A 14,416-nucleotide genomic window follows, 5' to 3' on the forward strand; every position below is an offset into this window, starting at 1 on the left:
AACACTTTATTTCAGCATCTGTCATGTCAGCAATACAGTATCAGTGTCATACTTTACATCTTGAGTCCCTTAAACACTCAAAAATCAACATAGGAATGTTAATAAATACAAAACAATGCGATCACAACTCAAAAAATACAAAACAAGGGAAGGTTGACGGTTGCATGGTTTAACCGAAGAACTGGAATGCAGATGAAGAACCATCAGTAATGTGAAGATAAATAGATTAATTTACATAATAATACACGCTGGATGTGTTCCTCAGTCCACCTCCTCCATGCGGGATGTGTCGTCGTCTCCTTCCAGCGGCGGCATCTCCTCTATCGGGGCAGAACTGGGCTCCTCTGCCGACAGGTCGTCCTCATCAATGCCTGAACAGAAAAAGCAGAGCGATCGCTTTAGTTCTTCAATCTACAATTAGCATAACCAATAAACGCTTCTCACATGTACAGCTTTCTCAGCACTGTAATGGTGCGTTCACACCTGAAACTGATGAACATGTTATGGTTTTTACTCTCTTATCTTCATCTATGTTATCTGCTTTGACACAATCTACATTATAGAAAGCCCTACAGAAATAAAGCTAAACTGTAATCGGGAAGCGAGCCTCACCTAAGCCCAGTTTGATCATCCTGTAGATGCGGTTGGAGTGTGTCTGCGGGTCGTCCAGTGTGAAGCCTGAGGATAAGAGCGCCGTCTCGAACAGCAGGATCACCAGATCCTTCACAGATTTGTCGTTTTTGTCAGCTTCCGCTTTCTGCCGGAGAGTCTCCACGATGGGGTGGTCAGGGTTGATCTCCAGGTGCTTTTTGGCAGCCATGTAACCCATAGTGGAGTTATCTCTGAGGGCCTGAGCCTTCATGATCCTCTCCATGTTCGCCGTCCAGCCGTATGTGCTGGTGACGATACAGCAAGGCGAAGACACCAGACGGTTGGAGACGGTGACCTGACGCAATGAAAAAAAACACAGTTGTTAACCCTGGTGTGTGTTCAGATGGATTCCCCTTTGGTTATGTTGGTGCTGTTTTTGACTTGCATTATAATCACATTTATTGATTGTAAAGCCATGACAGCAGATAATCATGTGTTCTTGACTGTTGCTGGTTTTCCCTGTTAGGAATAAGAGGGACAGTTTGTCCTTGTTCCTGTTGATCATCAGTTGTCAGCATTAACCCTTTAGATCGGCCTGTGCTGAAGAGTTTCTGTCTTTTATATGGAGTTCAGTGGAGTAAAATGGCAGATTATAGTGTGTGTGTGTGCTGAAATACACTCGTTTACTGTGTGTGTGTGTGTGTGTGTGTATATATATATATATATATATATATATATATATATATATATATATATATATATATATATATATATATATATTAGCGCTGTCAAAATTAGTGCGTTAACGCATGCGATTAATTTTAAATAATTAACACGTTAAAAAAAATTTACGCAATTAACGCAGTTGCAGGATTTTTTTAATTCCTGTTTTTGTCTTGGATGTGTGTTCAACATGCAATAAATGTGGATAAGACCAAGGAAGCACTTTTTGAAGGCAAGTTCCAGTATAAAACAATTAGTCGCATCACAGGCTCTCCAGAGTTTCATGCAATTTCGGGTGTTTCATTTTTAACTTTCGACTTCTGTTGTAAGTTGATAGCGCATGGCGAACAGAAAGAAAATCCTCCGCATTTCGTGACTCGGTGTTCCTTTGAGGTAATAAAATCGCTGCTTAGGCTACAAGGTAGAATTTTAATAAGAGTATAATCTTAATCATATTAAAATCAGAGTATTGGTGTCTTATGTGAATGTACTCAGAAAGTCTCTGGAGAAGTCGAGCTGTCAGGGCATTACTCTGCCTTTCAGCATGAGCCCTCCAAGTTTAGCGTGTTTCCTCATTGAACGCAATGAAAGCGTATGCTTCGCGTTGTTGTGTCAGAATCCTTGTGAAATACAGTAATACTTTAGGACGCTTAGTTTAAGCAAATTTGATGAACGTGATCATGCGTGTTGAATCTGAGGGGAGTCGATTCAGTATGGAAGGCCGTTGGGGCCAAAACGTCTGCAGCGCGTTGTGTGTGTGTGTGTATGTCTGTGTCAGGCCCGTTGAGGGGTGTCAGGGGTGGAGTGAGCGACGTATCTGAGTAGGGGCGAGAGGGGTGTGCAATGTATTTAACGACCGGTTTGCGAGAAATTATCATTAATTTGCGGGCATTTGGGAGTCTCTGTGCACTTGCGGGATACTCCTAGTCTTAGCAACTGGATGAATGTAAAGGAGGATTAAGCAAAATAGTTTCTACTCTATAATTAATGTTCTCAACTCACAGCAATAAAACTTTACAATGAGTGCAACAGTTTGTGTTCTGTAGTTTATTATTATACTTTTTCATTTTCCATATCTGCAGTTCCTGTACTTTGGCATTTTTTTGCAGTCCACTTAGAATCCAACATGGAAATCAATGTTTTCTTTATTGGCATTAATTGTTTTGAAATTTAAATGTCATTAACATGCCTGTGTTTTAATTTCTGTAGTAAATATGGCTGTCAAGCCAGGATCTTGATGGTTTATTGTGGGTTTGTTGTTTACATGAAGAAATCTGTGTTACAAGTTAAACAAAAATTCTATTAAACAATAATATTTTGAATTCAAATAGTTTTTGTCTTGCGTTTACATTAATTTTACATTTAAATAGCCAAAATTACAAGTTTCAGTATTTTAAATGTGATTAATTGCGATAATTTTTTTTAAAAAGGTGCGATTTTTTTTAATCGATTGACTGCACTAATATATATATATATATATAAGGTTGAACTGTAGTGTTGGTTTATCGGATCTTTACCTTCTCCACTTTCTTCTCCAGGATGTCCTTCATGATCTTGCAGAGGTTTTCAAACTTGCTCTTCTTCTCCTCCTGCTTCTTCTTCTCCTCCTCATCCTCGGGCAGCTCCAGGCCTTCTTTAGTGACCGACACCAGATTCTTGCCTTCGAACTCCTTCAGCTGCTGAACACAGTATTCGTCGATGGGCTCGATCATGTAGATCACCTCCAGACCTGCTTTACGGAGGCGCTCCACAAACGCTGAGTTCGCCACCTGATCTTTGGTCTCACCTGCAGAACATGCAAAACATTGGTGAAAACTCAGCAGTGGTGGAAAGAGCATTAAAAAATCAGAGTCAAATTCAAGTACTATTAATTGCACAAAAAAATTAAGTGCAAGTAGAGTAAAAGTATCTGCTAAAAATATTAGTAGCATGAAAACTAACCTTTAATAGATTATTTCACACCATCGGAAGATTATTTTGCTTGATTTAAGGAAGAACTCGCTTTATTTTAACATAATGTTTCTAAAAATGCTTCTTGATTTAATAAATTTATAGATATCTGAACATTTTTTGCAGTGCAACCATCAAACTTTGCATTTTTTTGTATTTATTTGAGTTGTGATGGCATTTATTTGTACTTATTAACATTCCTATGTTGGTTTTTAAGTGTTTAAGTGACTGAAGATACTGATACTGTATTACTGATATGACTGATGCTCAAATAAAGCAGTTAGCTCATGTGATGATTGCTGCAGTGTATTTCCAGTGTATGTTATCAGTGTATTTTTACCGGTGATGTAGTAGATGTGCTTCTGCGTGTCCTTCATGCGTGTGACGTAATCTTTGAGCGACACCATCTCGTCTCCTGAAGCGGATGTGTAGTAGCGCAGCAGCTCTGACAGTTTCTTTCTGTTCTGCGAGTCTTCATGGATGCCCAGCTGTAAAACAACAGCATTTGTTTACCTCTCAGAGTCATACACAGTTATGCACAGATTAGTTAGGGGATAGTTCACCTGAAACTGACATTTCTGTCATCATTTATACACCCTTTACTTGTTCCAAACCCATCTGAATTTCTTTATTCTGTTGACCACAAAAGGAGATAATTTGAAAATAGCTGAAATCCTGTGAATATCGATTACAATGGTATTAGTTTTTCCTATTATGTCAGTCAATGGTTTCAGGTCTTCCACTTTTGTCAGTACATTATCTTTTGTGTTCAGTAGAAGAAAGAAACTCAGACATGGTTTGAAACCTTTTGAGGTTGAGTACTTTATAGTAATTCATTCATTCATTTTTCTTCGGCTTAGTCCCTTTATTCATCAGGGGTCGCCACAGCGGAATGAACCACCAACTATTCCAGCATATAGTTTACACAGCGGATGCCCTTCCAGCTGCAACCCAGTTGTGGGACATTAATAGTAATTATAAATAGTAATTTTCATTTAGTCATTGAAAAAATAAAGCCTGTAGTCATAATGAAATCATTCCAAAAGACATCAATAAAAGAGCTATTTTACGTAAACAACCAGATTTGGCAACTCGTGTATGTTGGAGAGAATATTAATCGACCAATTGTATTTAAGTAAGTGCATGATTAATATTTGATCAAAACTAAGTTATTTTTTTGACATAAATACAGCACTTAAAAAATAGCTGACGCCAAGGGTGCTGATTGAGACACACTCTAGGTATTTGCTCAAGTACACTGCATGTAACAAGTCATTGCCAATGTGAGAACAGAGGCGGATTAACGGTTTGAATGTCATGGAACTCGCGAACATGCAGGATTTTCCTCAATCACATCTGCTTTAGGTGTGAGCCCAGCAGAGTTGGCCAATCAGAAAGGATTGTCCACACGACCACACTGTACTCAGACTTTCTGAAAATGTTCACCCTGGCCGAAGACTTCAGAAAGTTTCCAACCCAGGCTCATTCTAAAAAATGTACCCCTCTATGCATTTCTGGAATGCGCCAAATACGTCCCAGGAGCTACGTTTTTCGTTTTCGCGAGTGCCATTCATGCCTGCTGTTTTCAGGTAAACAGATGTTGACTGACTGACCGACCAACCAACCTACAGATTCCCCCGCCCACCCTCTTCCCTAAACCCAACCGACAGTGTTTTCAAAAGCAATCCAGAAAAAGGAAAGCCCCTGTGCTCTCCAGAAATGTATACAGTGGTACGTTTTCACAATAAGCCTGTGTTGAAAATTTTGGTTTTTGTGACCAGATATTATGTTTTCAAGTGGACAAACATTAAAACCCCTGCAGAAAAAAACCCCACATCTGAACAGGTCTTATGAGACTGGAGTGTGAGTTTTCACCTTGATGTTTTTGGAGAACTGCTCGTAGTATTTCTTATAGTTGTCTTTATCCTCTGCCAGTTCGGTGAAGAGCTCCAGACACTTCTTGACCAGGTTTTTGCGGATCACCTTCAGGATTTTGCTCTGTTGAAGCATTTCTCTGGAGATGTTCAGAGGCAGATCCTCAGAGTCCACCACACCCTTAATAAAGTCTGGAAGGAGAAACAAATGCACACATCCAACAGGCCTGTCAGTAATAAAACTTTGCCTGTTACACACAATCTACTACGCATCTTTCATTTCTTTAATACCTGTTTTAACACATAATCTGTTTTTATTCTGTATTGTTTTTTACTTATTATATTTTATCTGCTCTATTTTATATTTCTTTTATTTCCTTCTTTATTTTGAACATTGTTTCTCGGATTTTTACAAGCTAAATACAACATACAAAGCACAGCAGATCTTTCTCATTGTTTCCTTTTTATTCTTGTTTATGTAAAGCACTTTAATTACCTTTGTGTATGAAATGTGCAACAGAAATAAATAAAAAATCTGCCTGGCCTTACAAGCAATAGGTCTTTTGATAAAAAAAAACACTTTAGCTTGTGCTTCATATGTGAGCCTGGAGCACATAAGCAGTCTTATGTTGCATGGACTGATTTTTAACAATAGCCAAAGTTACATTGTGTGGGTCAAAATAATTTCTTTTTATGCCAAACATTATTAGATTATTAAGTAAAGAAGATTATGTTCCATTTTTTACATACTGTTAATGTATAAAAACTTAATTGTTAGTCTTTATTTTCAAAATGTAACTTTTGATTAGCAATGGTAATCTCAGTCGAATATAGTCCAAATAAATCATATATTAATGAAGAGCTTATATATATATATATATATATATATATATATATATATATATATATATATATATATATATATATATATATATATATATTTTTTTTTTTTTTTAAATAGCTTTTAGATGATGCCTAAATCTCAATTACCAATAAAAAACAGCATGCAATATAATCAATCATGGTATTAAGCACTTTCTAAGCAATTTCCAGACTCATTTTCAAGTGCTTTACAATTAACATACATGAGCATACTTCATCACAAAATATTAGACGCTAATCATTAAAGTATAGTATAATACAATATAGTATAGTACAGTACAGTACATTATAGTATTCAAAAGAAATTTTCTGATGATACGTTTGCCCCAAGATAACATTGAATTGAAACTCTCTTAAATGTACTTGATTTGTATCGTAAATGTGCCATCTTTCATTTTAAATGTATATTGATTCTCATTTCGTGTATATATATATACAGATAAGGCAGATCACACTACTGGCACATTTCTTTTCCTGATTAGAGAATTTAATTAAGATAATTTGCTGTAAAAATGTTTAACAGCTGTTGTGAATTGCATCATTTTGCAAGGTAAAAAACAACTTATATTTAGGGCACACTTCACAATAATGTTTCGTTGGTTAATGTAACATGAACTAATAAACGAATGATCATGAACAGCATTTATTAATCCTAGTTCAACATCTACTAATGCATTATTAACATACAAATTTATGCAAGTTACTTTAGTTATGCATCGTGAGTTGACAAATTAACAATGAACATGTATTTTTATTAGTGTTTACTAACATGAACAAATACTGTACCCAATTTATTGCTTATTGTTTGTTTATTTTAGTAAATGCATTAACTAATATTCATTAATACAACCTTATTGCAAAGTGTCATCAAAAAAACTATTAGGATGGATTGTGTGTAATTTGTCTGATTGGATAACTTTACTTAGAGAAATTTAAAATGAAGACATATTTACAATCATTTAATACCTACAACACAATTTTTCTGTGTATTTAAGACTTTTTAAGGCATAAAATGTGAACATCAACCAATTAAACCTGATATTAGTGTTTGTGATCAGACACTTACTGAGATATTCTGGTATGAGCTCGTCACAGTTGTCCATGATGAACACCCTGCGCACGTACAGTTTGATGTTATTCTTCTTTTTCTTGTTCTCAAACAGATCGAATGGAGCTCGACGAGGGACAAAAAGCAGCGCGCGAAATTCCAGCTGACCTTCCACTGAAAAGTGCTGCGAGAATAAAACACAACAGTTAAATAATGTGCTTTTAACACTACAGATCTGCTGAATGCTTGGTAAACGGGTAATACAGAGTCGAAGTCAAATACACAGGCGATTGGTCAGGACAGGCATGCAGCAAACAACATTAACAAACAAGACGAAGGTCAAAAACACAGCAAGACTAGGCAAGAAAAACAAGTCGTAATGTTTACAAAACTATTTACAAGACCCAGCACCGATGTGTGAGTGTGTGCGAGCTGTATTTATAGTCCTTGTAATGAATGAATAATGAGCTTCAGCTGTGTCTCTGTGTGTATAATCACCAGAACTCGGAACAGGTGCGTGTGAGCGGTGCATGACTGTAACTTGTAGTCCACGTAATGGTGGATTTGTAGTCCATTGAGATCTGCGTGTTTACCATTAATCTGTAGCCACTCGATTGCTAGTGATCCTTACAGTTTCTTTCATTTGTTTTCAATAGAAGAAAGAAACTTACTTTTATTTTTGGGTTTAGACATTTTATAAGGGTTTTAAACCACTTAAAGACGAGTACATTGCTACTTTTGGGTAAACAATACCTTTAAGAATAACATTATTTTATATTTGCTATGAAACTAATTAAAGATCCTTTGATATTACAATACGTTTCTTAATTGTTAGTATGTTAAATGTAAGGATATCTATGATCAGGTGTGCTCCAAAACACAAAATTCACATGTAGAAGATATACACCTGATATAAAGTTTGCAGTGTGTCACATCCGCCTAAACGAATGATTTTTTTAACGTCACCTCATATACTTAGATTACTCATCAAATCTTCTGACCAATCAAATGCTCTCTAGTGTATGACATGCCCCATCCCCTTCTTCGCATTGGCAGTTTGTTTGTTGCGCCTGAGCTCAACCACTCTCACCTGCAGAACTGAGATTAAACTAAATGCTACTGGTTGTTTTTTTAAGGGGGATGGGCAAGTAAATACCCCACCCTTTCCTTTCTTCATGATTTATTTGAGATTACGCCAAACATTAAATAAAAAAATGCACATTACAAAGCACTTTACGGGAGCTTAAGTCACCTTAACAGCCAGATGATCCTCCCAGTCGTTGGTCAGGCTCTTGTAAAACTCTCCGTACTCTTCGTTGGTGATGTCATCAGGGTTGCGGGTCCACAGCGGTTTGGTTTTGTTCAGCTCCTCCTGATCGATGTATTTCTCCTTGATCTTCTTCTTTTTCTTCTTCTTGTCGCCACACTTATCGCCATGATCGTGGTCGTCCTCATCTGAGCCTACGTCTTCAATCTCAGGCTTGTCTTCGTCTTTCTCGCCCTCTTCTTCTTCTTCTTTCTCCTTCTCTTTCTCCTCTTCCGCCTCATCATCGCTCACCTCCTTATCGCGCTCCTTCTCCACCTGAAGCAAGAGGATATGGTTGCTAATTAAAAAATTTACTCGTGTGCATGAGTGAGTATTGAAAAATAAAAATGTTTGACCGGCAGAAGCTGTGATTCCATCTAAAGATGTGAATTAGGTATAGGGCTGTGCAATAGATCAATATACGGTTTCAGCATTCACATCATCAATATCAGTGTGATCTTTCACAGTAGTCTTGTCATTATAGTTTATCATTTGTATGTGTTTAAGGCCTATGACGGAGGCTTTTAATAGCATTTGTAACTTTATTATCAATCATTTTTATAGAATTATTATTTTTTTATTATTTAATTACCATCTCAAATTCCTCTCGTGAGTGCCATTCGCCCCTTCTCACATAAATCTACCAGAGGCCACTGTTGACTGACTGACCCACCCTCCTTCTTCCCTAAACCCAACCAATAGTGTTTTCAAAAGCACTGATTCATTTATTTTTTGGCTTCTGTTTTTGTCTTGCGCGCCTTCTGGAAATGTTCTTCGCCAGACTCAAACCTCATCGTAACTGTCAACTTTTCTCTAGGTCTCAAGTCCGCCGATGTACATGGCGAGCTACTGGACAAACTGGTAACAGTTGTCCAGTGATTGTAAAAAGCCATCCACATGGAAGTATACCTTCAGCTGGTACTGCGTAAAAAAAGCATACCGCCCCATAGGGTTCGTTTACAAGACAAAATGCAGCCATACATTCCTCTGGCTACACAATTCGTATTCTCCAGAAATGTATATAGGGCTACGTTTTCAGAATGAACCCATGTTGGTAATATCGCATAAACAGGCACTCTCTCTATTTAATGAGATCAAAAAAATATCAGACATAAATGTAGTTTGAGGTGTTGGGATTTGCCACTGTGGTGTTTTTTTCTTCTCCAACAAATCAGTCGTGACTCGGAGGACGAAATTGAAACACAACGAACGCAATGCAATTTTCAGTTTTGTCCCTTTAAGAAACAGATGGATGCTAAAAACACTTACAAAGAGTGTGATAGGGTATCCAATAAACTGCGAGTGTTTCTTGACGATCTCTTTGATCCGCCGCTCTTCGATGTACTCTGTCTGATCCTCCTTCAGATGAAGAATCACTTTTGTGCCACGGCCGATTGGCTCAGCTGCAGAGAATAAAAAATGCAGTATTTTGCAGTTATTATTAAAATTTAGTGACCTGTGCAATTTATTATTTTGTAAAGATTCATGCACCCTCGTGACCTTTTATATAATATTAATTTATAATATAACCTTGCCTTTATACATTTTCAAAAAAAAAAAATGTCAGAAAACATACAATTATTACAATTAACATTACAAAACCTGTCCTAAACATGATTGTTATGAGGGCATTATAAATGTGTCATGAACGTTTTTAGATTATATTTAACAAAATTATTATTCTTTAATGCCATTTTTATGACAAATTTAACTTGTTCCACTGTAGTTGAGGTCAACAATATATATTAATATTATTGATATAAATATTCAAGAGGTATTTATAACGGCTTCATGACAATCATGTTTATGATAGATTTATGACAAGTTCTGTTGTCTTGGTAACCTCAATTTGTCATATGAAGACAAAAACAGGTTGTGACTTATTTGTTTATGTCAAGTTTTTATAACAACCAATGTCATCTTTGCATTTAAAATAAAAAATATATTAAATGCTAATATTAAAGGTTAATTTCGACCATATATATATATACATATATATATATCATTATTAATTCCAAATTTAGTTACATCACAGTTGTAATTTTTTTTTTTTTTGTATTAAAAGAAAAGTTCTGCTGAATAAAAAGTATAGATTATGTTTGGCTTTTGACACATTATTAATTTAAAACATGTGGCTAGGAAATAACTACTAACTTAAATTAATTTGAACCATCCATTGACATCAAATTTTAGGACCAAAAAATGCCATTATATCATTATGCAAAGCATCTGTGCATGTCATTAAAAATGCGGGTTACTTACAGTTATCCACTTTGACAGTGAACGATCCGCCAGCAGACGATTCCCACGCGTACTGCTCATCATCGAGATGTTTGGTGATGACCGTCACTTTCTCGGCCACCAGATACGCAGAATAAAAGCCCACACCGAACTGACCGATCATAGAAATGTCCGCTCCGGCCTGCAGAGCCTCCATGAAGGCCTTTGTGCCGGATTTAGCGATGGTGCCCAGATTGTTGATCAGGTCGGCTTTGGTCATGCCGATGCCGGTGTCGATGATGGTCAGCGTGCGCTCTTCTTTGTTGGGAATGATTTCGATTTTAAGGTCTTTTCCTGAGTCCAGCTTGCTTGGGTCTGTGAGACTTTCATAGCGGATTTTGTCCAAAGCCTGATAGAAAATTAAGAGAGTTCATTTTAGTTGCATGTTATCAAACAGTATGAAACAATGGTGGAAATAAACTGATACGTTTTTAATATTATTTAACACAAATTTTTTACTTATAGCTACTTAAAGGAAACCTATTACGCCCCTTTTTACAAGATATAAAATAAGTTTCTGAGGTCCCTAGAGTGTGTATATAAAGTAGAGTTGCACAATATTGGAAAAATCTAACATTGGGATATTTTTTACTTTGAATTAATATCTCTATTTTGAAAGAATCTAATGTTAGATCGATTGGCATGACTCTGCAGTAAGAGTGCATCTGCATAAAATCTAATAAACAATCTATGAACTTTCTGGGGACCTCCGACACATTTCCGTTGTGGTCTGTGCTATCTCTGTATTTGCATGTGCTGTGAGTATTTGTATGCATAGCAATCTATAAATATAATCAAGAAAAAGATACAGTTGAAATAAAGTGTTTTATCGTGGCCTGAGTCTAACAGTATTGAAGTACGATAACTGAATGATGAAAATAAAAACAATTTCATAAAATTAATTGTAGTTAAGATCATAAATGGGACAGTTTTTCATAACTGAATGCTTTTAAAATCATTATACACTTACATGCATTAAAAAGACACGCAAATGAAAAATTATAATAGAAACTCAACATTGCATATCCTCTGATGTGACTATTGCGAATGATCACATTGCGATATCGATGCTGAAATTTTATATTGTGCAGCCTTAATATGAAGGTTACAAATATTTCATTTTCACTGGATTCTCATTGACTGCCAGTGTTTTATAAAATCCTTCTAAAGAGACAATATCAATATTTACGATATAATATATGACTATATTTATCTTCATTAATGAAGTTGTGCTGAGCTATTCTTTAACACTTTCAACCATTTTTACATCTAAAACTGATGTCAGAATTATTAGTCCTCCAGTTCAATATTATTTCTTTTACATTTTCTACAGAATTTCTATTTAACAGAGACAATTTTGCAAACATATTTTATACATAATATTTTTAATAACTCATTTCTAATTTCTTTAATCCTAATATTAGACTAGATATTCTTTAAGAAACGAGTATTCAGCTTAAAGTGACATTTAAAGGCTTCACTAAGGTAATTAGGGTAAAGTTAGGGTAATTAGGCAAGTCAGTGTATAACAGTGGTTTGTTCTGGAGACAATCCAACACTAACTTTGCTGAAGGGGGCTGAAGTTTTTATTCTAGCCACAATAAAACAAATAAGACTTACTTCAGAAGAAAAAAATATTATAGGAAATTCTGTGAAAAATTGCTGAATCTGTTAAACATCATTTGGGAGACATTTAAAATAAAAATTCACAGGAGCGCGAATAATTCTGACTTTAACTGCGTATCTCTATCGTTATAATGCTTGGTATGAACAGGCCTTTACAAGCTGAAAACCCCTCAGTTTTTTATCTTTGTTTGTACTTTTCCTGCAAGTGTGGAGTGATAAACGTACATCAGAGGAGTTGGAGATGAGCTCTCGGAGGAAGATCTCCTTGTTGGAGTAGAAGGTGTTGATGATCAGAGACATGAGCTGAGCGATCTCAGCCTGAAACGCAAACGTCTCCACCTCCTCATCCTCCATCATCTGCTGCTCGTGAGCCTCAGGCATCTAAAATGAAGGAAAAAATTACTATATTCAAATAAAATTTTAGTATTAAAAAATCATTTAAACTCAATGTCTGTAAAATATTCTATATAGATGTCAGGACTATGCATTTCACACTCTACAAATATATATAAAATAAAAAATAAAAACAATAAAACAATGAAAAAAAATTATGAAATGTATGACACTGTGTCTGTATGTTGTGTTTTACTTGTTTATTGTTGATCTGTGTGCTTTATTTTGTTAACGTATATGATGTGTGTTCAATCTATTCTACTCATTTAGACTTTGGAAAAAAGGCACATTCAATCATCTTTGAAGTTACAATAATTGACAATAATTTATTAATGAAGATAAATCATTTAATATTGTATTAATAAATGAAGATATAAGAAACTAAATAGGATAATATGCAAATAAAATGTAAAAACTGAGCAGTTTACGATACACTGAAGCACATGACGCCTCACAACCAGACTTAATTCGAACAGAACAGAGTTATATTAAAAATATAATGTAATGTAATTTATTTTTATTTAATGCCATGTCTGTACCAAAGGCTATTTTCATGGCAGGAATATTTCAATAATAAATATATTATTAAAAATCGAAAGAAACCATAAATTAAATAAGATTTTTAGTGTAAATACATGATAAAAAATATTCTAAAATCTTTTCTGGTGTCACTCTGCAAAAGATGTCCTCAAGAGAGTTCATTTATATTAAGCATAAAAACACATGAATTGTGTCCAGAACACACTGTTCGCACGTTTCCTCCGAGTGCGCGCCCCCTGCCGTTGAGAGCGCGCATAACCAGCTTCTAGAAGCTACCAAACTCTCCGTTCATTAACATGGAGCGCATCACATCACCTAACTGTAAATAAAACACAAATATGCGTATGACACACTGCAATTACAATAAATACCCGGTAATTCACACCTAATTAAACTTCCAAATGTTTGCCAACGTTATATTATTAGCGTGCACGTTCACAGTTAGCATATTTAAATAAACATGCACTTATAATAATAGCATACCGTCAAATCTACTTGCTCAAATGCTTGCACGACACGTTTATTGATCGTAAATCTTTTAATAGCTTGGTTTAATCTGATGTAAATCCTCTCTGAGGTAAAACTGATCAACTCCAGATGGTCCCGAGGACTTAATTCAAGTAGCTGTCATATCACTATTAAAGTTAACCCACTTTAAATATATTAACAGTGAATCAAAAGTGGAGCAAAACCTCTAAACTTGCACATTATTCACATTTGCTTACATACAAATGATAATTCGTTATGTAATTAGCATCGCAACCGTCATATAAACGTAAGTTGACAAATTAATTAAATGCGATTAAACGTCAATATAACGTTGGAGTATTTAGATGCTGACATGTTTATAATTGCTTCTTACCTCGAGTGGTTTATTCTGAGAGTTTCTTTGTTGAATTATTCGCTGTATTTCCTCTTCTCCAGCGTCAGCGGGTTCTAGTCGCTCTCGAGTCCGCTGGCGAGCTTATATACACGGGCAGAGATTGTTCGAGAAGCCGCCGGATCTCCTGAACCCTCTCGAAGCTTCTTAACGCTTTTCCAATAGAAGAAGAGGGAGGGACCTGGCTGTCAATCAAACACTACAACGGCTGAAGGGGCGGTGCTAAGACTGAGGTGCATGAATTTTCTAGATCGCTCTCAAATTCTGACTGAAAAGTTGAGGTCGTTTTTAATATAATTAAAAGAATTAGTTCAACCCAAATA

At 35.8% G+C, this 14,416-nt stretch overlaps 1 protein-coding gene across 1 annotated transcript; it reads right to left on the minus strand.

Annotated features, from left to right (window-relative positions):
* Window positions 1–236: 236 nt before the first annotated feature.
* On the minus strand, window positions 237–14,258 carry hsp90aa1.2 (heat shock protein 90, alpha (cytosolic), class A member 1, tandem duplicate 2). Its single transcript, NM_001045073.1, has 11 exons — window positions 14,076–14,258; window positions 12,506–12,661; window positions 10,637–11,003; window positions 9,644–9,777; window positions 8,321–8,650; window positions 7,087–7,252; window positions 5,140–5,330; window positions 3,605–3,752; window positions 2,832–3,100; window positions 613–946; window positions 237–371 (listed from the first exon to the last, which is right to left on the minus strand). Exons 2-11 carry the CDS (start codon window positions 12,659–12,661, stop codon window positions 262–264), a joined length of 2,205 nt encoding a protein of 734 aa, NP_001038538.1. The 5' UTR covers window positions 14,076–14,258; the 3' UTR covers window positions 237–261.
* Window positions 14,259–14,416: the final 158 nt, after the last annotated feature.

This window comes from Danio rerio, chromosome 20, assembly GCF_049306965.1.
Source record: "Danio rerio strain Tuebingen ecotype United States chromosome 20, GRCz12tu, whole genome shotgun sequence".
NCBI lineage: Eukaryota > Metazoa > Chordata > Actinopteri > Cypriniformes > Danionidae > Danio > Danio rerio.